A 21,640-nucleotide genomic window follows, 5' to 3' on the forward strand; every position below is an offset into this window, starting at 1 on the left:
AGTTTATGTGTATACAAAAAATATTCAAGAAAAACGGAAACAAATTTATATGCAATAAATAAATGAAAAAAATGATATACACTGGAGATCCTATGGATCATCGATGCACCTTACTTCTATCACCTTAAATAAGTTCCTGATTGTCTAGGAACTCTCGTATCATATTGCGACAGGACTTGAGCAGCACCTTGTTGCAGTCATTGTCGATGCGGCGTGGCACAGGCGTCAAACGCGACTTGGCCTTCACAATCGATGATGATCCTCCACTGGCATTCGATTTGGCTGGCGTCAGCGAGCGTCTCAGCAGATGCGTGGGTATCGAACGCTTCTTCAGCGGTTGCACAGAGTCTGGAGTGCGCACTGTCTGATCCTTGGGCGTGCGCTTGTCAGCGAGCAGATGCGGCGGAGTGGGAGAGCGTGTCACCGCAGTGGAGTTCAATGGCTTCGACTGTCTGTCATACTGATAGCGTAGCAAGAGCAGTGCAGCGGCAGCCTCCATTTCCAAGGCACCATACGACATGGGGACATCGAAATGCTGGTTGGTTTTCGCCTCAGAGATGGCTATTATTGATGATTCCCTCCTGACTGGCGAGGGTGTCTTGCTGCTCTTCTCTTTGTTCATTACGCGGTGGTACTTCATAGTTGGACTGTTGGCAAGGAACTGATGTCCATTTGCATTTAGCGCAAGGTTTTTATAGTACAAAAAGGAGTTACCTGTTGCACAGAGACTCAATCATCTACCTACCAATTGGGTAAATCCGCGAGACCTTTGCCTATTAGGGATACCTCGAGATTTAGCTATAAATTGGCTAATCCCGCGAACGAGACCCCAAATAAGCAGAGGTCCTAGTTTTAGGTACAAATCCTCTGCTGTTCTGGAGCAGCTGCGCAAGTTCTTATTACCCTTATGGCCAAAACCAGGTATGTAACATTTTAAAGGATAATTTATTAGGGGAAAACACACACGAAAATTCAACACATGTCCTCGTCACATCACTTTACATACATACCTTCGCTTTATGTATCTATCAATTCTGGGCATTTATTGTGGGAGTGATTGACTAAAGGGTGGGCTCCAAAAAAAAAACAACGAAAAACTAGAACTAAAATTTCTGTTCGCATATGTACACATAGTTTTCTTTTGTGGAGTGTTGGGCAGGTGATGGTTGGGATGTTCACTACTAAGAGTGAATCTCAAACAACTTGGCAACCTCATTGAGGTCATCGTACTTCTTATTTTGATTGATTATTGTCCTAGCTAAGCCTACGCGATTAAACAGGTTCCACAAGAGAACGCCCACGATCTTCTCGTTCTTCAAATAGAAGATAACACCACGGCCATAGTTGGGCTGCTCCTCGTTGGCATCATCCTGACAGGTCACCGCATCTGTTTGGGATTTCTCATTAACAATTATTGTATGCTTGCTGCCATCGTCTGCGTCTCGATTTTCGGTCAAGTTGTCTGTGCTCGAGCGTCCCTCGGTGGCAGAGGGCAGGGCAAAGACGCCCACAGTGGGCAGTGAAGAGTCCGCCAAGCCAATGCCTTCGTAGCCAATTTCGGGACCCAAATCTGACCAGAACATGCTTTGATGGACATAGGGTTTCTCTGAGGAAGGAAAGATGCACAATGGAAATCTTTACTGAAAACTCTGAGTGAGGAAACTCACTTGCTCCCGTCATATTCTCGCCAGCCAGCTTGCCCGAGACCACCGAATGATCATGATGCTCCACACGTCGTCGGCCCAGCAAAGGATCGTAAAAGCATGAGGCATCGCCAGCCACATACAAATTCCGGCGCGCCTCCAGCTCTGCATTGACCACAAAACCACCCAGACTGCGATCCACCTCCAGTTTGCTGGGCGATGCCAGATTCGTGTTTGGGGAACAGCCCACACAAATCACCACAATGTCTGAGAGCAGTGTCATGCCATTGTTGAGTTCCAATTTGAGCGACTCCTCGTCTCTGGTGGCCGACTTGATGCTGGCATTGGGTATGACACAAACACCTTGATTCTTCATCTTGGACATGGTCCAGCGACTCAGATAATTGGGCAGCACCTTGGACATATTGCCGCCCTCCTGGAAGATTTGATAGACTTTGCCACCGCCGTTCTCCTTTGAGTAGTGGGCCAGGGAGCAGGCCAGTTCGCTGCCGATGAAACCATTGCCCACAATCGCAATTGTACGCTTCTCGGTGGCATAGCGTCGCAGGCGATCAAAGTCATCGGGTGTGCGATAGACCATCACCTTTTCGCGCACATTGGGGGCTGCATCACGGAACATGGGTAGGTTCTTGGGTGCACAGCCCGTGGCAATGAGGCACTCATTGTAAGTAATTTTATAACCGTCGTTCAATGTCACAGTGCGACTCTGGGCATCCACCTTCTTTACTGCGAATCCTTGGGCGACGGCTATACCACCGTTTACACTGTCCTCAAGCTTCTCGGGATCCACGAAAAACTCATCCGGTTCAAAGAACAAGCTAAAAGGGATGCAACAAGTGGCTTAGAATGTGAAAAGAAAAGTTTAAAGACCGAAATACGCACCTTCGCTCGGAGCCAGTCCACTGTTTGAAGCGATAATCCTTAATGGGATCTTCGTTGGCATTCGGCGTGTACCACAGCTCCTTGGAGAGTGGTGGACGCATATAGGGCTTGCGGTTTTCATTGCTAATAATCAGAACCTTGGCCTTGGCATCGTTCGACTTGATGGAGCGGAAAGCAGAGAAGGCGGCCGTGCCACCGCCAATGATCAAATAAGGCACATGCTTGGGCAGCTTCTCAGAGCTGTCGGGACCTGCAAAACGAGGAAGAATAAAACTCTTCATCCAATCCAATGGTTTCCCAATCTCACTTGTTAAAAGTCCTGCCAACTGTGCGCGCTTTTTACCCTCTGGTGTATTTTCGATGACGCCAGCGCCACTGCCACCTCCGGCTGCTCCTCCTGACTTTTTGTCTTTTTTTGTACTCGCCAGAAACCAGGCAATCTGCAAGGGCAAGCAATCAGTAAATGAATCATTTTATGATGGGTTAACGACATACCAATCCACCAGCCACTAGTGCTGCCAGGGCACCCATTAGGCATTTGAATTTAAGCGATTTGTTTGCTTCTTCACAATCCTTGCCGCCGCCACCACCACCTGCACCACCTGCAGCGCCTGCTCCACCCGCCGGACATTTGACCTGCTCATTTTCTAAACGCATTTTCTTAAACTGTTCACAAGGATCTTTGTTCCTTTGTTGAGATTTGTTGCAGTCCATCAGTGGGCCAGTGGCGCTGTGTCTGTCATACTCTGAAGACTTGAGCACATCTTTGGCGGTGGACATGTGCTTCGCATAGCCCTGGAAGGTGAGGAGAGAGAGCGTGCTGTGAAATGAGCATTGGAATGGATTGGATTGTGGGTCTGTGATGGAATGACAGAAGACAGATTGGTACCCCTGTGAACTGTGACTTTGGGTCAGCCGCTTGGCTTTTGTACTCTTGAAATTTGTCTTGCAAATGAGGCGGAGGCGGTGATTGAGAAGGAGGAGACCCTTTAACATCGGTATCGTATTCCGCCTCCTCCTCCTCCATGTATCTATGCACACAAACACTTTGGTTCGGGTATTTCTGAGCCTTAGATTTAGTGCGTGCCAGAAGCGAGCGCGTTTTTACCATTTCATATAATTTTCCATGACACGAGCGTTGAAGATCTGCAAAACGAAGAAGAAAAACATGAAGATTCCGGGACACGGCCTGCGAGACATAACCTCACAACACACTCACCATATACCGGCGCGGCATGTTGCGATGCCTGCACTCTGATTCTGTGTTTGGCCAGTATATGAGCCTGCCGGCTGAAGCTGTGCATGACCATTCGGGCAGTCCAAAGATTCATCTTCAATATTACACAGAGGCCCCACAACTTTTCCACCAAAATAGTTGAGGCCACACCGCAGATTTCACAGTGGGATCAAAAATTGTGTAACTATGTGAAACTAATAAACTGTAGTGGCAGACTACAAAACGAATTCAATGGCACAAAATGCCCTGTGTGAAAATAGCGTCACTTTAATTGATATGCGTTTGAAATATATGCAATGTTTGCTATGTTTTATTAAATCAAATCATCATTTTATTTGGTTTTTGTGTGTGTTTAGTGTGACTGATCTTCGGAAATATATCGTAATATACCAAATAAATGATGAAATGTACCACACTAAATACCAACATACCAGCACACTATATTTTTATAGAGCTCCCAGAAACTGCTTTGTTGTTTAGGTTTAGTTCTGTATATTAGTAAGAGTATTTAATACACAGGGATAAATAAATAAGTTAAACTTGTGCTGAAATTCATTTATCTGCAGCTGCAGAGGCTGCTACAGCTGCTGCTGCTGCACCACTGAGTGGTGGCTTAATGCCCATCAACTGGCAGAGTTGATTCCGCAACGGACGCACCTCCACCAGGGGCATGGTCCAGTCTGTCTCCGAGAGGAGTGTCAGAATTTCATCCATATTATCCTCGGGTATATCGGTGACATCGCCATGCAGTGCCAATGCCTCGTACAGCTTTGTGGCCGCCGTTTTGCGGACATGGACATGCTGCAGTCCCAGGAATACTGACAATTTCGAGAGCACACGCTTGCTGAGTCGCGGCACTTGGATGAGCTGACAAAAGGCACTGATGCTCGTGGCTGTCTTGTACAATTTCTTGTAACCTTTGACCTCCAGATTGAGCAGGCGATAGATGTCCTCGACAAACGAATTGGACTCGTCATGCAGCACCATGTCCGTGGTGCCCGAGCCAATGAGTATGTCCAGGAAACTCAACATGGGATAGGTCACGCGCTCATTCAGTAAATTCTCCTGAAAGATCTCCACAATCTCCGCGCACAGGCGCGGCACCATCGTCGGATTGGAACGTAAAAATTGGAATAAAGCTGTGGAAGCATATTTGATCTGAAAAAGGGAGAAATCAGTGGGAATCCCAGACGGTTGCAGTGGCCGCACTCACCAGAGATTCCGTCAGTTGGCCAATGCTGGCAGTTAGACCCAACAGCACGCGCTTTGAGTAATCCGGCAGGCCCAGCAACTGGCAGAACAAGGGGAATGTGTGATCGGCAAACAGCCAGAGCACGGAACTCACATCCGAGGGGAATATCTCCAGGAGTTTCTCATGCTCTCTTATATGCGGTATGCGTGGCTCGGCATGGATCAACTTGCAGCAAAGACGTCCGGCCAGACCGCGCGTACGATCGATTTTCTCCACCGCCTGCTGCATGAAGCCCACAACAATCTGATGAACATGCTCGGGCGAGAGCATAGCCGGTGGACACTGAGTGATTATTTGGTAGAGCGATTGCATGGCTGCCTCACGCACCCAGGCGCCAATATCGCCACGATTGTCCAGCGTATACTCCTCCAGGGCACGCAGCAGGCAGACGATGACTTTGTCGAAGTTTGCGGGCTCCGAAAAGGTGTCTAAGGGGGGGGGACAAAGAGGTTATTAACTGTAGATTTTGGGGCAGATTTTGGGCTGTTACCAATTGATCCTTCATAGCCCACAGCTTGGACCACCTTGGTCAAAGCTTTAATGCTCTCCATGCGCGCCTCGCTCCAGCGATAGGTCTGGATATTCTCATGCTCCTGGTGGACCATATCACCAGCCAGTACTGCCTGCAGCGGTGTCAGCGAATGCTTCACGAGACTCTCCAGCACAGCAGACAGATGTGGCCGCAGCATAAACGAGGGCAGCACACCCAAGGCGGCTATGTAGCCCATGCGTATGTGCTCATCCAGATCGTTTTCAGCGCCCCTCAGATACGATCTAATGATGGCCTCATTCTGATCGCTGCGATTGTCCACGCAGTAGTAGGCGCGGCAGAGCTCGGCGAACGCCTCCACACCAGACTCACGTATGGCTGGGTTTTTGGTGATCAAGCACAAGTCTATGACCGATTGCCAGGACACTGAAAGGGAGCAACATTTACATAGAATTCACTTGAAAGATTTGTACTCAACTTACGCAAGCAGTCGGGCGTCACCTGCAGCTGGGCCAGACTGCAGTTGCGGATGAAATCGGCTGTGCTGGACTTCAGCAGCTCTCCGCTCATGCCGCGATAAAAGTTCTTCATTTGAAAGTTTCTCAGCAGCTCATTTAGCTCCACAATGCGCTGATTGGAGAGGTAAACAACAGTCGGATTGCTGGACATTTCCAGCATACGCAGCGCTAGGGTTATCTCCCCCATGGCCAGGACGCAGCCGTGCCGACTGTTGATGTCAATGGTGTCGGTTTTGGCCAGTAGCTGAGGCAGCACCACAGCTGCCATGTACTCGGGCTCCCAGAGCGTCAGTTTGTGCAGCGCCTTGGCTGTTAGCTCGCGTATTGTCGTGTCCCAGTGGCCCACTTTGTGCTGCACCAAATGGCTGATCAAAGGCTCTCGGTATACCTCATATTGTGCGATGAAATCGCTGATATTCAGATAGGAATTCTGTCGTATGCCCACGGAGAAAAAGTCTGTGGTGACTGAGATCTCAATGCCAAAGGGAAAGTTGCCCAAACGGCCAACGCTCTCCTGAAAGGCAGCAGACGCTGCACGCCGGCAATTCACTTCGCGATCAAACACCGCCACTGTGAGTAGACCCGAGGAGATCTTCTGCACAAACGGCTTGACATCGTCGGGATTGTAGGCACGGGCAAAGGCCCAGCACATGTAGCAGGCGGCATCGCGTATATGCTGACCCACGGACATGTAGCCCTTCATCTCGTCATAGAACAAGGCCTGCATTAGCAGCGGCACCAGCTCCTCGAGGCGATGCGGCAGCAGCAGCCCACGCTTAGCCAGCTCTGCCAAAGCCAAACAGCCGCCATGCCAGGCCTCGTGCGGCTCCAGGGGATTCAGTATGTCAATCACAGAGCCAATTACTTCATCCGCCAGCTCTTTGGGCAGACGATTGGTCACCCTGCCCAGACCCTTGGCGGCGCTCCAGCGAATGTCATTGCCGCCACTGCGCAGCGCTTGCAGCAGCTCCTCAATCACCTCCTCAATGGCATCGGGCACAATAATCTCCTCGCCAGCATCCCCATCAGCGCCATCAACAGCAGCTGCAGACTGAGCGCCAGTGGCGCCCGGGTGCTGATTGAGATTTGTGGCCAGTGAGCGGGTGCCTGAAAGGAGAAGTTTTTTAGCAAAGAAGAGACCATAAAGGGACTGCCAGAACTCACCCCTTTTGTAACGCCAGCTGGCAATGCGTGGCTTAAGGTGCACCAAACCCAAACGTTGCACAATTTTCACATAGAACTTGTACTTGAGAAAGTCATTGCCATCCTTGTACTGGCAGGAGGTGATCCAATGCAGCAGCTTGTCCGCATAGGGCAGCAGATCCTCGCGCTTGCCATGCTTCAGAATGGCCGCAACGGCAGCCAGTTGCCCGAACTTAACATTCACCGTGTCCGCCTGATGCTGGCCAATGATCCAGTCGAGGAAACGCTCCAAATACAAGTCCTTAATGTCGATGCGTACGAAGAATTTGGCAGCCAGATAGGCGGCCATGCTGCTACAGGTGTCGTTGGTGGAGACGTACAGCTTGCAGAGCTCGAAGATGCGCTCCATTTTGGTGGATTTGCTCGACTGCACATTGTTGGTCAGCACACAGTTGACGGCTGGGACACTGGGCGAAGTTTCGTATGCATCCAGACGGGACATGTGAAACGGATTCAACACCACAATGGACATCCACAGGAGCAGGATGTAGCGTGTCTCCCATTTCTCATGTGCATTGGGATCCTGCTGGCCCAACAGATCCAGCACAAACTCCAGATCGCTCAGCTCGTGGGGCATAAATTTAACCAGAACTTTGTATGTGCGCACCTTGCAGATGATGTACAAATACTTGAAGGCTGCATCACGCTCACCCACTGGCGAATCCTCCACCCTAATCTTGGCCAGCAGGCGACCCAGCAGCAGCTCCAAATGCGGATCCAGCAAGTGCGGCTGCTCTTGGTAGCGGGACAGCACTTGGGCGTAGTTTTGAAATTCTCTTTCGAAAGCGGCGTCATCGATTGATTTGATATTTTCAATCATTTGCAGCACCTGGTCCAGTTCTGTGAACAGTTCCAGGGTATTTGCCGGCAGCTCGTCATCCTTGGACTCCAGTCCCTGGTTGGGCATCATCGGTAGATTTTATTTAAATGTTTAATCACACAGCCGGCTGTATAAAATTGTTGTTGCTCTTTCTTTCTTCCGTGTTTCGTTTTCTGACACATCCAACAGCTGTTCGGAACAGTGTGACCAAAGTGACGCGCGATGTGAGGCAAAAAAATGCAGAAACTTCTCGCTAAAATAACACGAATAGCACGATCTGTAATTCAAAATAATATGAAATTTCATTAAATTAATGTTTGAGTGTTGTTCGAAAGTGCTGTACAAACATACGCTTGTGCGGATTTGTTGTTCTGTTGCTGTAAGTTTTTCGCTGGCTGGGCATCAGCGAAATTGTTTACACGCCACGAATTTTTTGTTTGTGTGCCATAAAAGTTTGCGAGCCACGCCAAGCTGTACATTCCCATGAAAAAGGACGTTCTCCGCCTGATTGCGGAGGTGCGGCCGCGGCGTGCACTGTGGGACACGAGCATACGCCTGGCCTGCCGCAAGGAGGAATGGGCGTCCCATTGGCAAGAGGTGTCTGCAAAATTGCAGCTGGACGGTACGTTTACGCTGCTGCGTTTCTATTAATACTCATGCCCGTGCCTCTCGCATTCTAGTTACGACATGCAAGAAGCGTTTCAAGGGACTGAGAGACAGCTACCGTTCCGAGATCCGAAAGATACAGCGTGGAGTCATGAAAATGTCCAACTGGACGTACTTTCGTCCTCTGGAATTCCTCCGCTGCATTTTCGATCCCTCTGGTCTTGTGGGCTTTGAGCCAGAGGACTACGAATTCGATTTCGATTCGGCCGAGTGCTCCAATGACTACGATCAGGCACATATGGATGACTTTATCATCGATCTGGACAATGATGATTCGGTGGACTTTGAAATTATGGGCGACATATTCAAGCGAAACTCGACCGAGCAGCAGGACTCGGGCTCCGACATGTCGCTGGTAAAGCCGCAGGACTCGGGCTCCGATATGTCGCTGATGAAACGCCTGGACATGTCCAGATCCGATGTGGAACTGTCGCCGCGACTGCTGTCGCCAATGCATCTGCCAACGAATAATTCAATGCTGCCCAAGCCGCCGCCCACGAAACGCATTTGCCGGCGAAGGTCCTCGTCCTCGTATGAGAGCCCTGTATCCAATGGCTACTGCCACAACAGCAATAACAAAAGTAGCAACCACAGACAGGCATCAAACGTGATAGAAACAGCGCCGCCAGCAGTCAGCAGTCAGCAGTCAATGGCGACGTTCAAAGACGATGCCGACTACAATTTTCTGGTCAGTCTTATGCCGCACATGAAGTCCCTTTCGGACATGGGAAATCTTAAATTTCGCATGGAAATTAGCCGCATTTTGGTGGAACTGAAAAGGGAGGAAACGATGCCGGTGCGCAACGATGCGGCGGTACGTCCCCAATATTCGCCAGCAACGATGCCAAAGCTAACACCAGCGCCGGCCGCACAGCTGCGTCTGCGCCAGCAGCAGCAGCAGCAACAGAATGGGCATTCGGATCCAGAGGCATATTATAAACCTAACTGCTACCTGAACGGATTTGTGGACAGCTCGTTGGTCGAGTGCGATGTCAAAATAGAAAATGAACCTTTGCGCTAAGGTTTGCTAGAATGTGTAATTCTTTGTTGTTATTACACTCACGTTTACGCTAGAGAAACTAACTTTACATAGAGCATAGACAAAAATGCGCTTAGTCCGAATTTAATTTAATGATTTGTACATTCATAATTGTAACCATAAGATTAGAGCAGAATATTTCTACATCGATTCATGGGAGACCCACAACACAGCTCAACAGTACACACACACACACATACATTCTTGTAATTAGTATGCCCTTATTGAACATGTTTTTGGCCAAAAATATACGCAACGGTTGCACAGATAGTGCCACCCAAATACAAGGAATTGTGTTTTTCCCATTACTATCTATCCATCGTACAGAGAAAGACAATGGGTTTATTTAATTCTGAAAAAGTTGATCTAAAAAGATAAACAATAAAATCATTTGATTATTTATAACAAAAGCCAACTAGCAGTTTCTTTCTTCCTATCAATCGAACAATGGGGATTTCATATAATATGAAAGTTTTCTTTGTGTAAAAATAAATGGTTGAAGTGACCCATGCGTCTCGACATTGAGTTACCCGTTAAAGCATCAACATGTACATATACATGTACATAAGTATATGTATGACCATACTTACATATGTAGTTTAGTACTTAAGAAAAACGTGAAAAACACGCTTAGTCAAGGTAGGGAATGTAGGGGGTGCTTTGTGAGCGCTAGTTTGACGCCAAGAGAACTAGCGGTGGAGAGAGAATTATAGGCCAAGATAAACCTGCCCAAAAACCAATCAAATTTGCCTAAAATAAAAAAAACGCACATTTCATAAAATAAAGAGCCAAAATGATTATCTTTAGTATTATATATTTAGGAGAAAATGAAAATAGACAAACAATAGCCAATATCAATAAAAAAGAGAGCCACCAAGAAAAGCAACAACAACTTTACGATACATGGCCAAACATGTCGTGCTACGAAGACACACTGGAAAAGAGAAACAGATAGGAATAGAATTTACGATAACTTGATATTTCTCTGTTCTCTAAAAGAATTCGGTGTACAAAATTGAACTGAAGCGAGATTATTTTTATCATTTTACACCTAACAGACCAATATGGTTTTTTTGTAATATTTATCTTCTTTGTATCGATCTAACCATGGGTTTAATCAACAATACAGAAAAACAAGATAACAAAAGAAGAGGACAGGTATAGTGTCGCGTGTGACATACATATGTACATATGTATGTATGTACAACATTTCAGCGTATCAACTGAAAATGTATCTGTTCATTCGACCACAAAACTAATATATCCCCAACTCTTCGAATACCAGGTATAACAAAGCCTTTTTAAGAGGAGCATGTAATTTAAAACGAAACTGGCTGCCTTAAGACCAGTGAGAGTGAGCGAGATGCATACATACATATGTATACATGCAAATGCGCTCTGCCGACGACTGCAAAAATGGCAAACTTCTTTTGCGCCATGTTCGTTCTCTATACCGAGGTTTGCACGCTTTTCCTAAATGTCGATTACGAAATATTCGAAATTTGCATTTGATATACATACACGGTACTTAAGGCGTATTGGGGTATATTAGGTTGGTGTCAATGAATGTAACTATATACATATGTACATAAATATGTATATTCATGGCCAGCGGCTGTGCATCAACGAAAATATGCGTAATTGACAATTTTGGGCATACTAAAATGAGGAAAATGCAGAATAATAAAGAATTTGATTACAGAATGGAATCATTATAATAGCCCCGCTCTCGGTCGCAAAAAAGAAATAGCAGGTCTTACCAATCAGCTGACTGAGTACAGGGTATTAGGAGTGCAGGAATTCACAATATTTAAGTTTAAAATATGTTGGATTTGGTTTTTGTCACCTGCTGTAATATGCTTTAATAAAAATTCCTATGATTTATTATTTATATAAACAATAAATGAGAATATAGGAAACACTGGGTATTAAAGAGTTTTCTTGAAAAGCGGAGTGCAAGGCAGCCCTAAAGTCTGGAATGTTTATTTTTGTTCTGTTTCATTCCGGAACGTTCCAATCCAAACAGAAAAAGTTGGCCCTGCAATCACCGAAGGTCCGTTTTCGACTAGTTTTTATTTACGGTATATATATGAAAATCAGTCGGTATTTTTGATCGATAAGAAAGCGGTCACACTGAAAACCAAATGAAAAGTGTGAAAAATTAAGAAAAAATATCAAAAGTTCATCGAAATAATTGTGCAAAAAGCCCCGAGCAGCATATTGACTGCGTGTAACATAAAACAGTTTTTATGCGGCGCCTCAAGAAATTGTCGAAGAGTCACAGCGTGACGGAGAACGATGGCAGCAGTGTGACGACGGCAATGGAGGTAGCGGCGACAGCGGCTGCACCAACGACGGCGTCCGACACAAATGGAGGGTCTGGCGCAGACAATGTCCTGAATACAGAAATATTTAAACATTTCGACAAGGCCGGCAGAAGTGAATTGTACGTGTTTAATGCCAACAAACTCCTCTTCCACGACAGATAGTTACATCCGTGCAGGGCACCACACATAATCCACGCGCGCGTTTTTAATGCTGTTGGTTCGGCTGCCGATGTCGGTTGATGATGATGTTGATGTAGTGGTGTCTTCCCCGTTTTACTGTAGCCTGAATATTAAACATTTCGTTTTAGTTTGAAATACCTCAAACAACAGCTGCAGGAAAGTGCCGACAGTCCCGTGTACGATCGGAATGGCGTCTTCAAGCAGGGCGTCTCGAATGCCATATACGAGCTGCTCTGGCAGGCAATACGCTTCACCCACAAGAAGGATCTTGTCCTGAATTTGCTCACAGAAGTTGTGGTAAGATGAAGCCATGGACCTCATAAGGACCCATAAGGATTATCAATTACATTGTACATGCTTTTCCAGGCCATACATAAGGATTTCCCTAGTCTCATTGTGGATGTGGTAAATATTTTGGACAGCGAGACGTCCCTTATGACAGAAGGCCTGCACGAGGAGCGTCATGGTTTTGTGCAGCTCGTCAAGGAAATGGACAAGGTGGTGCCAGAGAGTTTGCTCAAAGAGCGCCTGGAGATTGACACGCTGCAGGAGGTGGGAATTGTGAAGAACAAAAGTTTCTACTCCAAGTTCATCAAGGTCAAAACCAAGTTGTAGTAAGTAACCAACAAAGAGGAGACTTCTTACAGAATAAACTTAGTTGTATGTCTCTTTTTGTCACAGCTACAAGCAGCGGCGCTTTAATCTATTCCGCGAGGAGAGCGAAGGCTTTGCCAAGCTTATAACTGAGCTGAATCAGGACTTTGAGGATACAGTCACACCCGAGAGCATTATGGACATAATGAAGTCGCTGATAGGTAGGCTGAAATCGATTCTTATATGCAAAGTATCCTGTTATCCTTAACCACTCCAAAGGTTGCTTTAATCTGGATCCCAATCGCGTGCTGGACATCATAACTGAATCGTTTGAGACAAACCCGGAACGTTTGCATCTGTTCATACCACTGCTGCGCAGCTATACGCCTACGGGGGCCATTATTTGTGAAGTGCTCGGCTACAAGTTCTGCTATTACAAGGACTCGCGCACACCACGATCTCTTTACCATGTGACCGCTCTGCTGCTGAAGCACGAGGTCATTGAACTGAATGATGTGTACTCTTGGCTGACCCCCAACGATGGCAGCATCAAAGCAAACTGGGAGAACGAACTGGCTGATGCTCGCGAAATGGTGCGCAAATTGAATTTGATCTCCACCAACAAAAAGGAAGACGATAAGGAGCCACCACCACCGCCGCCAGCCGTCAAGCTATTCAATTTGGAAAAGTATAATATGAACCAAAAGTTTGGACTCTGCGAGGCTCTGCTCAAGATCGGCGACTGGGAGAATGCCCACAGAATCATACAAAAACTGCCAGAACAATCGGTGGTCATTCAGGAGCCCATTGCTCGTGCCATCGTGGAACTCATACACTTTTCGGTGGAGCATGTCTACTACAAGAAATGCTTCAAGGCGCCAGCCGGACGCAAACAGAGTCGCAGTCGCTTGTACGATGATGCCAAGCTGGTGGCCAATATGCAGGCACGGGAATTTGTGGATCTGCGCAAGTATACGTGGCCCATGGCCAATGTTTTGGGCCCAGCCATGCACTGTGACACCGTGCTGATGTACAAACTGATACGAATTATGAGCAAACTGATTGTGGAGATGGGTGTGGACAGCATGAATGGACCGCCGCCAAATTCAGATGCGGAGAAACACTATTACGACATAATGTCCTGCATGGACGCCTGTATACTGCCATCGCTGTTGTATTTGGACAATAATTGCTCCATGTCCGAGGAGATTTGGACTGTGCTCAAGTACTTCCCCTATCATTATCGCTACAGCCTGTATGCCCGCTGGAAGAACGATAGCTATCAGCTGCATCCTAATCTGATACGTCGCAGTGGCTTGGCCATGCGCGACATCAAGGCACTGATGAAGCGCGTGAGCAAGGAAAATGTCAAGCAATTGGGTCGCCTTGTGGGCAAGTACTGCCATTGTGCTCCCGGACTGCTGTTTGATTATGTAAGTATAGGAAGAGTCTGTCAAATATTAAGAAAAATAACAGGAGCTGAGTCTGTTCTTTAATACAATAACAAAATACATAGCAACATTCCATGTCTTGGCCATAGCGAGGCATATTTTCACCCAACCTGTCACGCAGAATCAGATATATTGATCAGTCATGCACAAGACATGTTTATCGTTTTTGTACTCTTGAGACAGAACAGAACAGTTTTCTTATAGCCTCATCTTTGCTCCTACTTTTATCTTTAATATTAATATATTTTAAAAACTTCTTTTATTTTTCTCTTCATTAGATTCTCCTGCAAATCCAAATGTACGACAATCTCATTGCGCCCGTCTGTGACATGTTAAAGTTCCTGACATCCCTGTCCTTTGATTGCCTGGGCTATTGCATCATTGAATCGTTGACGCTGACGGGTCGTGGCCGCTTCAAAGACGATGGCACCTCGCTCTCCTTGTGGCTGCAAAGTCTGGCCTCGTTTTGTGGCACTATCTACAAGAAATACAGCATTGAGCTGAGCGGCCTGCTGCAGTATGTGGCCAATCAATTGAAGCATCAGAAGAGCTTGGATCTGCTGATACTACGCGAGATTGTGCACAAGATGGCAGGCGTGGAGACCTGCGAGGAGATGACCAATGAGCAGCTGCAGGCCTTGTGCGGCGGCGAACAGCTGCGCGGGGAGGCCGGTTACTTTAGTCAAGTGAGAAACACGAAAAAGTCATCGAATCGTTTGAAGGAGGCGCTGGCCAACAATGATCTGGCTGTGGCCATTTGTCTGCTGATGGCACAGCAGAAGCATTGTGTGATCTTTCGCGAAACGGCGGCGCATAGTCATCTGAAGCTGGTGGGGAATCTATATGATCAATGCCAGGATACGTTGGTGCAATTTGGCACCTTTCTGGGCTCCACCTATTCGGTGGATGAGTATGTGGAGCGACTGCCATCGATTATAACAATGCTGCGGGAGTATCACATCAACACGGATGTTGCATTCTTCCTAGCGCGTCCCATGTTCACGCATCAGATAAATGTAAGAGCAGAAAGAGCCTCATTTAGGGTGTATCCTCATTCTTTTTCTCCTTTGGTTTTACCCCCTAGCAAAAGTACGATCAATTGCGCAAATCTGATCCCAATGCCAAAAAGCTGACCACCACACAAAAGCTGCAAAAGTATCTGGAGGCGACCACGCTCATCATGAATCCCATTGTGGAGTCTGTGCGTCCGTTGCACAGTGCCAAAGTCTGGGAGGACATAAGTCCGCAGTTTTTGGTGACCTTCTGGAGCCTCAGCATGTACGATCTGCATGTGCCCAACGACAGCTATCAGCGTGAGATTGGCAAACTGAAGCAGTTGGCGCAACAAGCAGCCGACGGCAAGGACTCCAATCAGTCAAAGAACAAAAAGGAGCAAGAGCGGTACATAGCGCTGATGGAGAAGCTCAATGATGAGCGCAAGAAACAGCACGAGCATGTGGATAAGATACAGCAGCGTCTGCAGGAGCAAAGGGATAGCTGGTTCCTGCTGCGTTCGGCCAAGTCTGCCAAGAACGATACCATTACGCAGTTTCTGCAGCTTTGCCTGTTTCCGCGCTGCACTTTCACTGCTCTGGATGCGCTCTATTGCGCCAAGTTTGTCCACACAATACACAACCTAAAGACGGCGAATTTTTCCACGCTGCTGTGTTACGATCGGGTAAGTTTTGGGGCTACCTGGAAGCAGGATAAAACTTTAATTCCCTTTTGTTTTGCTTATTAGATCTTCTGTGACATTACCTACTCGGTGACCTCTTGCACGGAGGGTGAGGCCACACGCTATGGCCGCTTTCTGTGCGCCATGCTGGAGACTGTGATGCGCTGGCATGCCGATCAGGCCGTCTTCAACAAGGAGTGTGCCAATTATCCCGGCTTTGTTACCAAATTTCGTGTCAGCAATCAATTCTCCGAGGCCAACGATCATGTGGGCTATGAGAACTATCGACATGTGTGCCACAAGTGGCACTATAAGATCACCAAGGCCATTGTCTTTTGCCTAGACTCGAAGGACTTTATGCAGATACGCAATGCCTTGATCATACTCATGCGCATACTGCCCCACTATCCCGTGCTGGCCAAACTCGCGCAGATTATCGAACGCAAGGTGGACAAAGTGCGCGAGGAGGAGAAGACCAAACGCCCCGATCTGTATGTCATTGCCTCCAGTTACATTGGCAAACTGAAGCTGAAGACACCGACCATGTTCAAGGAGAGCGACTTCCATCAGTTGCCAGAGCGACTGCCCACTAAAGCGTCACAGGAACCCGAAGCCCCGGGCACTGGCAGTGGTCCCAGCATCAAAGTTTCGGGCACGGATAAGGTGGCGTCTCAGAATCCTACCTCGCCCACGACCATCAAGGCAGGCGGCGGTGCTGCGTCCTTCTATAGCGAACAAAATGCAAACTCCAGCAAAGAACGTGATGGCAAGTCATGTAAGGATTTAGTTGGAAGTGTCTAAAGTGCGAAAAAATAACCATTAATTATTGCTTTACAGCTGGTAACACGCGCAACGACTCGAAACCCACCGATACCAGAGCGCCGTCTTCATCCGCCGCCAACTCAGCGCTGTCCACAAACGAGCGTGAGAGCAAACAACGAGATCTGCCAGCACCCAGAGAGTCGCATTCCCGCAGCAACAAGGAGGAACTGCAACAGCAGCAGGAGCAGCAGCAGTTCCAGTCTGCCAGCAATGGCAGCAGCCAAAGCGAGCGTCGCAGTCGTGAGGCGGAACGTGAACGCGAGCACGAGCAGCGGCACAGCAGCCTCACCAGCAGCCATCGCAGCTCCCGGGAGAACAACAGTCGCAACAAGGAGCGTACCGAAGCAGAGCTGAATCAGCGTGCCCGAGAGCGCGCACAACGTCAGGACGAACTGGAGGCGGCTGCCGCACAGCGCAATCAGAAGCGTGAGAAGACATCGCGACGCGAAGAGCGCCATCGACACGAGGGCCTGGAGACGGTGGATCTGGTGGCCAGCACCAATGAGCATCGACAGTTTGACGAGTACGAGGGACGCCATCGAGATCGTGATTTGAGCTCTGTTTCCAATGAGAGCAATGGATCCCTGCAACACAGACGCAGCCTGGATGCCATTGAATACGAAAAAGGTAAGTGTGGGAGGGAGCGAGCCAAATCCAAAATTTGTTCCTAATGTTCCGCATTTTGTTTCCCATGCAGATTCAAAGCGTCGTAAAATGGAATCATCGTCGAGCAGTTCAAAGGTTAGTACCATATGGTTGCAGACATAAGTACGATAAGACAACAACAACAACAACAAAATACAACAACAATCAACGATGACGATCAAAATCTGGAGCAGATTGCGCGCGTGCGAGAGAGATTTTTTTGGGGGGAGGCCATCCATCAACCAACCAAAAAAAAAACCATCATCTCTCTCTCCTGAACATCTTCCCAATCTCGCGGCAGTTGAGGAACACAAAATGATCTTCAAAACTTCAATCGAACACACAAAAAGAACAAGCCCGACCCAAACCCGAAACAAAAACTATACTAGAAAAAAAATGGAGTATAGAGAGAATTTCATTGAATGAAATTTTAGTATTTTGTATAGCTCAATTTATTGTATTGTTAAATAGCTTTAGTAGTTTAAGACTTAAGACTGTAAATATCTGTAAAGACAATGGACCAATGGAAGTTTCTAAAGCGCAACACCTGGGACCCCAAAAGATGACACTATTTAAGGAACTGCAACGGAAACGGAACTGCGGGAAAGGAAACTTTTTCTACAAAAACAAAAAATCAAAGCAAACAAAAAAAAACAACCATAAAATAATCAAAAAATCAACAAGAAAATCATCCGAAACGAAAATCGCAAACAACGAACGAAACCAACGAAACGCAAAGCAAACAGAGCCACAAACCAAGAAAAGAGAGAAAGAAAACGCCCAATAGACGTCTTCAAGCAAGTGAATCATCCATCCATCGTCTATAATCTGACGGCAACAAAATCAAGCACATTATGGCTGCCAGAGAAACTGCATGAAGCTGCCGCATCATCTGTTAAAACATTCACGGATAGGGAAGAAAGAAAATCAAATCAGGAACCACACTGGAGAAAACTACAAAATGCGCTACAACACAACCACCGATGTCACTGTTTGCGAAAGCCTAAACCACATCTACACAATAATCTGAACCTCAAAATTTAACAACTTTAATTGGAGAAATTCCAAATTGACTACTTCAATCATTCCACAAAATATGTTCTACACATACTGCATGGACCTCATCCTCAGACGTTAAATGGAAATCAAGCGGAGACGGACAAGGCTACACAATAAGGAGGAACCTCGGAGAAATTATCGTCAAAGAATGTGATTTTATCTGCACGAAGAAACAACGTAAAGCTTTTAACATGCGCTTCCAGTCAACACATCAAGAAGTATGAGAAGTCGAAGGAGAACTAAGTTTAATTTATTCTATAAAATGGATAATAAATCAACTGGATTGGTTCTTCAGTGGTCATCTGATAAACCTCAAGGAACAGCTGGATTTCAAGCCAAGATAAGATAATGCTAAAAAATATCTCCATCCACATGGGCGCCAATTCGAACATCAACTGGAGTCTGGAGAGTCATGTCAAATATGGCGGAACAACTTCATGGAAGAGAAATCCATGGCGAGCGGATACATACCAGGCAACTGGAAGCAGCAAGCTGTAAAATGGGTGTCCGATCGGGCTTAAATATCTCGATTCGTCGTGCACAGAAAGAAAAAACTACTCTCTACAATGGCTCTGCAATCAAAAAGTGGGAGGGATGTCGCATTTTACCCACCATAATCTAAAGCTGAAACTGAAACCCAGTTCAATCGTTGGAGGTGCCATCTCTAATGGCCACCAATCTGCACCTGAACTATATCGGCTTGAAGCTTCGTAGCATCTGTCGATTCTCTCTCTTCGTGGATCACTTCATCTACTGCCTCTCTCTTCGGAAAACTTGTATCTTCTGTCAACTCTGGAGTCAAAGCGCATCTGTTGGCATTGACCCTGTTTGTTTCGGGAAGCACGTTACAAATCTTCTGCACCCAGTTTGTTGTTAAAACAAATTCGTGGAGAACACGAACCTCTCCATCCTCGTGGACACTGATTTGGCCTTGCATTGCTATTGTCCTGACACTGCTAGCCGTGTGCGTAGCGATACCTGTGTACCTGTGTACCTGTGAGTGGTACATCCGACTGCAGTTTAGTTGTTAATTCATTCGATGTTGCTACCGTGCCACGGGTAAGTGATGATCGCGAGATGAGGGCGGCGGACAAAGATACTTGTACACCCATGTATATATAACCATACCAATCGTAGGGACTCCAAATCCAAACCAAGACACGACTACACACACAAGAGACTTTCTGTTGCCACACAAACACGCATAATTAGTTACTCACACAGAGACACACACTCATATCTCGTGGATGCTTTATGGATGCCGATTCTTATTAATCCTATGGCCATTGCAGAAGGTTGAGGAGCTCGTCGATAGCGTGAAGAAAGCGCGTGGTCTCAAAACCAAGGAGCGCAACAAGGACAAGCTATCCGACGAGGAACGGGATGCGCGCAAGGATCGCAAGCTGGGACGCAAGCGGGACCGTGCCGAAGAGTCCAACAGTGTCGATCACAAGCGACGTCGCGAAGGTGAGGGCTATACACAATCAAGATTTAAAGACATACAATTTTTACTAAATGGTTTTAGCACAAAATGGCGAAGATGATCTGCGCGAGCGCGAACGACACAGAGTGAGTTATTTCAACTCATACCCAAGACTATAAATTTGCTAATGTTTCCTATATATGTTCAGGATAAATCGCCACGAGAGCGTTCACACGAGAAGTTTGACAGAGAACGAGGCGGCGGTGGAGGCAGCAGCTCGCGAGGCGACGATCGGCAGTACTCCATCAAAACAGCTCGCTCCTCGAGGGTCAACTACTAATCTACCCCGTTCTCGGATCGGTCTGATGCATTTTGTTAAACTTTAATAAACTTATTCTGAATTGTCTGTTCAGCCAACAATCATCAACATTTAATGCAGTAGAAAGCGAAACTTATTTTTAAATGATTTACAATTTTCTTAGGCAACTATTTTAAAATAAAATCCAATATACTGTACAAACAAAATCAAAAGGGGAGCTTTTATTTAACCAATTTTGGGAATCAGGGTCCATACCACCAATCAGCACCTTCCGATGAGCGAAATATTCTGGAATATCTGCCTCTTACTCATATGAGCGACGAAGGCAATGAAACTCGTTCATTTTTTCTATGAGTGTCAAAAAATGTGTTATAAAACGTTTTTACCGTTTATAAGGAGTTAAAACAACAATCGGAGACACAATAGTCTGTATATTAGAGAAGATTATATATCGATAACAAAATTCCTTTCCATTTTTGTTCAAAGCAGACCTGTCATTTAATTTCAACAGCTTTAAATCACATGCCAATAAAAATTCATTAAAACAGGGCGACGATTACAAACTCCCATAAAGGGAAAGAAAAAACTATCTAAGGTAAACCTAAGAACAATGGAAAGCTATCATTTTATCGACGAATATTATTTCAGACGATGAGTATATTTACTTGGGAAAAGTCCAACTCGAAATTTGTGGAGTTGTCCTTCAAGTCAGCAGCGGAAACTATTTTTCTCTGCGCTGAAAAGGTTCAGAAGGAGCACCGCACCACTCTGGAACTGGGAGCAGCTGTGTTGTTCTTAATACTATTGCTAAACCTTCTCTTTAATGTGTGTACGTCTAAGAAGACTAAGCCAACTCCAGCCACTCCTGCTAATGTGATTCTGCTCTTGGATATTCGTGTGCCAATGCCTTGCAAACAAGAACCGATGGAAGTTGAGCCACCAAAACCGCCACAACAGAACATCAGTCCCCATCACCGTTATGACTTGAGAAACAGAGATCTTCGTCGATTACGGTCTTGTAAATGCAAGGTTTAATAAAACAGAGTAAGTTCTTTCAAGTAGTCCCCTAAATAATACATTCACTGATGTTCCTTTTTTGTCTTTCAGGATAAACCCCAACGACATTCCGGGATCGATAGTATAAACCGTCTTGGAGGCGGAAATGAGAAGGAAATCCAATAAATTATACTAGAACCAAAAATTTCTGAAAATGCTGGGAAACAGAGGGATTTGTTTTAAAGTTAATTAACTATCGTTAGATCAGACCAAGAATCGCTGAAAGCTTTCCATTAAATGTTAGTATACATTTTACCTGGACTATCACTGAGAATTAGATGAGACTGCAGTTGCATTTCCTAACCATTAAAACCTTAA

General features: G+C 46.4%; 5 protein-coding genes and 1 long non-coding RNA gene across 8 annotated transcripts; 3 read left to right on the forward strand and 3 right to left on the reverse strand.

The window, feature by feature from the left end:
* Positions 1 to 41: 41 nt before the first annotated feature.
* LOC117582528 lies at positions 42 to 927 on the reverse strand. The gene has a single exon (XM_034270329.1). It carries the CDS (start codon positions 638 to 640, stop codon positions 125 to 127), a length of 516 nt encoding a protein of 171 aa, XP_034126220.1. The 5' UTR covers positions 641 to 927; the 3' UTR covers positions 42 to 124.
* Positions 928 to 1,016: 89 nt separating this feature from the next.
* On the reverse strand, positions 1,017 to 4,123 carry LOC117582525 (putative apoptosis-inducing factor 1, mitochondrial). Of its 2 annotated transcripts, none has more exons than XM_034270323.1 (7): positions 3,766 to 4,123; positions 3,436 to 3,692; positions 3,042 to 3,341; positions 2,854 to 2,986; positions 2,547 to 2,796; positions 1,668 to 2,482; positions 1,017 to 1,606 (listed from the first exon to the last, which is right to left on the reverse strand). In XM_034270323.1, exons 1-7 carry the CDS (start codon positions 3,875 to 3,877, stop codon positions 1,182 to 1,184), a joined length of 2,292 nt encoding a protein of 763 aa, XP_034126214.1. In that variant the 5' UTR covers positions 3,878 to 4,123; the 3' UTR covers positions 1,017 to 1,181. The 2 variants fall into 2 exon arrangements, with proteins under 2 accessions (XP_034126214.1, XP_034126215.1); XM_034270324.1 differs by having other exon boundaries at positions 3,655 to 3,692; positions 3,766 to 4,120.
* Positions 4,124 to 4,293: 170 nt separating this feature from the next.
* Positions 4,294 to 8,235, reverse strand: LOC117582524 (tubulin-specific chaperone D). Its single transcript, XM_034270322.1, has 5 exons — positions 7,208 to 8,235; positions 6,008 to 7,150; positions 5,526 to 5,951; positions 4,997 to 5,463; positions 4,294 to 4,941 (listed from the first exon to the last, which is right to left on the reverse strand). Exons 1-5 carry the CDS (start codon positions 8,154 to 8,156, stop codon positions 4,336 to 4,338), a joined length of 3,591 nt encoding a protein of 1,196 aa, XP_034126213.1. The 5' UTR covers positions 8,157 to 8,235; the 3' UTR covers positions 4,294 to 4,335.
* Positions 8,236 to 8,289: 54 nt separating this feature from the next.
* LOC117582527 lies at positions 8,290 to 10,058 on the forward strand. Of its 2 annotated transcripts, XM_034270328.1 has the most exons (3): positions 8,290 to 8,688; positions 8,747 to 9,772; positions 9,817 to 10,058. In XM_034270328.1, the coding sequence occupies exons 1-2, from the start codon at positions 8,550 to 8,552 to the stop codon at positions 9,751 to 9,753; spliced, it is 1,146 nt and encodes a 381-aa protein (XP_034126219.1). In that variant the 5' UTR covers positions 8,290 to 8,549; the 3' UTR covers positions 9,754 to 9,772; positions 9,817 to 10,058. The 2 variants fall into 2 exon arrangements, with proteins under 2 accessions (XP_034126219.1, XP_034126218.1); XM_034270327.1 differs by having other exon boundaries at positions 8,291 to 8,688; positions 8,747 to 10,058.
* Positions 10,059 to 11,892: 1,834 nt separating this feature from the next.
* LOC117581752 (THO complex subunit 2) lies at positions 11,893 to 20,370 on the forward strand. The gene is made up of 13 exons (XM_034269151.1): positions 11,893 to 12,217; positions 12,407 to 12,575; positions 12,645 to 12,892; positions 12,960 to 13,093; positions 13,152 to 14,305; positions 14,602 to 15,339; positions 15,408 to 16,001; positions 16,065 to 16,773; positions 16,836 to 17,447; positions 17,518 to 17,561; positions 19,817 to 19,991; positions 20,050 to 20,093; positions 20,156 to 20,370. The coding sequence occupies exons 1-13, from the start codon at positions 12,021 to 12,023 to the stop codon at positions 20,285 to 20,287; spliced, it is 4,950 nt and encodes a 1,649-aa protein (XP_034125042.1). The 5' UTR covers positions 11,893 to 12,020; the 3' UTR covers positions 20,288 to 20,370.
* A 386-nt stretch (positions 20,371 to 20,756) lies between these two features.
* Positions 20,757 to 21,577, forward strand: LOC117581749. Its single transcript, XR_004573676.1, has 3 exons — positions 20,757 to 20,861; positions 20,915 to 21,310; positions 21,374 to 21,577. It is a non-coding gene; the product is annotated as an uncharacterized LOC117581749 (long non-coding RNA).
* Positions 21,578 to 21,640: the final 63 nt, after the last annotated feature.

The sequence above is a fragment of the Drosophila guanche genome, unplaced genomic scaffold, assembly GCF_900245975.1.
Source record: "Drosophila guanche unplaced genomic scaffold, DGUA_6, whole genome shotgun sequence".
In the NCBI taxonomy this organism is placed as follows: Eukaryota; Metazoa; Arthropoda; class Insecta; order Diptera; family Drosophilidae; genus Drosophila; species Drosophila guanche.

What these genes read in the sequence shown, in the direction of transcription:
- LOC117582528 (XM_034270329.1), bottom strand. Translation starts at nt 640, where the DNA reads ATGAAGTACCACCGCGTAATGAACAAAGAGAAGAGCAGCAAGACACCC.
- LOC117582525 (XM_034270323.1), bottom strand. Translation starts at nt 3,877, where the DNA reads ATGAATCTTTGGACTGCCCGAATGGTCATGCACAGCTTCAGCCGGCAG. An exon ending in ACATGCCGCGCCGGTATATG is followed by an intron (nt 3,693 to 3,765) that starts GTGAGTGTGTTG and finishes TTCGTTTTGCAG; the next exon opens with ATCTTCAACGCTCGTGTCAT. An exon ending in GTTGGCAGGACTTTTAACAA is followed by an intron (nt 2,797 to 2,853) that starts GTGAGATTGGGA and finishes CTCGTTTTGCAG; the next exon opens with GTCCCGACAGCTCTGAGAAG.
- LOC117582524 (XM_034270322.1), bottom strand. Translation starts at nt 8,156, where the DNA reads ATGATGCCCAACCAGGGACTGGAGTCCAAGGATGACGAGCTGCCGGCA. An exon ending in GGTGACGCCCGACTGCTTGC is followed by an intron (nt 5,952 to 6,007) that starts GTAAGTTGAGTA and finishes GCTCCCTTTCAG; the next exon opens with TGTCCTGGCAATCGGTCATA. An exon ending in GCCAACTGACGGAATCTCTG is followed by an intron (nt 4,942 to 4,996) that starts GTGAGTGCGGCC and finishes TCCCTTTTTCAG; the next exon opens with ATCAAATATGCTTCCACAGC.
- LOC117582527 (XM_034270328.1), top strand. Translation starts at nt 8,550, where the DNA reads ATGAAAAAGGACGTTCTCCGCCTGATTGCGGAGGTGCGGCCGCGGCGT. An exon ending in TGCAAAATTGCAGCTGGACG is followed by an intron (nt 8,689 to 8,746) that starts GTACGTTTACGC and finishes CTCGCATTCTAG; the next exon opens with TTACGACATGCAAGAAGCGT.
- LOC117581752 (XM_034269151.1), top strand. Translation starts at nt 12,021, where the DNA reads ATGCGGCGCCTCAAGAAATTGTCGAAGAGTCACAGCGTGACGGAGAAC. An exon ending in AGAACGTGATGGCAAGTCAT is followed by an intron (nt 16,774 to 16,835) that starts GTAAGGATTTAG and finishes ATTGCTTTACAG; the next exon opens with CTGGTAACACGCGCAACGAC. An exon ending in TGCCATTGAATACGAAAAAG is followed by an intron (nt 17,448 to 17,517) that starts GTAAGTGTGGGA and finishes TTTCCCATGCAG; the next exon opens with ATTCAAAGCGTCGTAAAATG.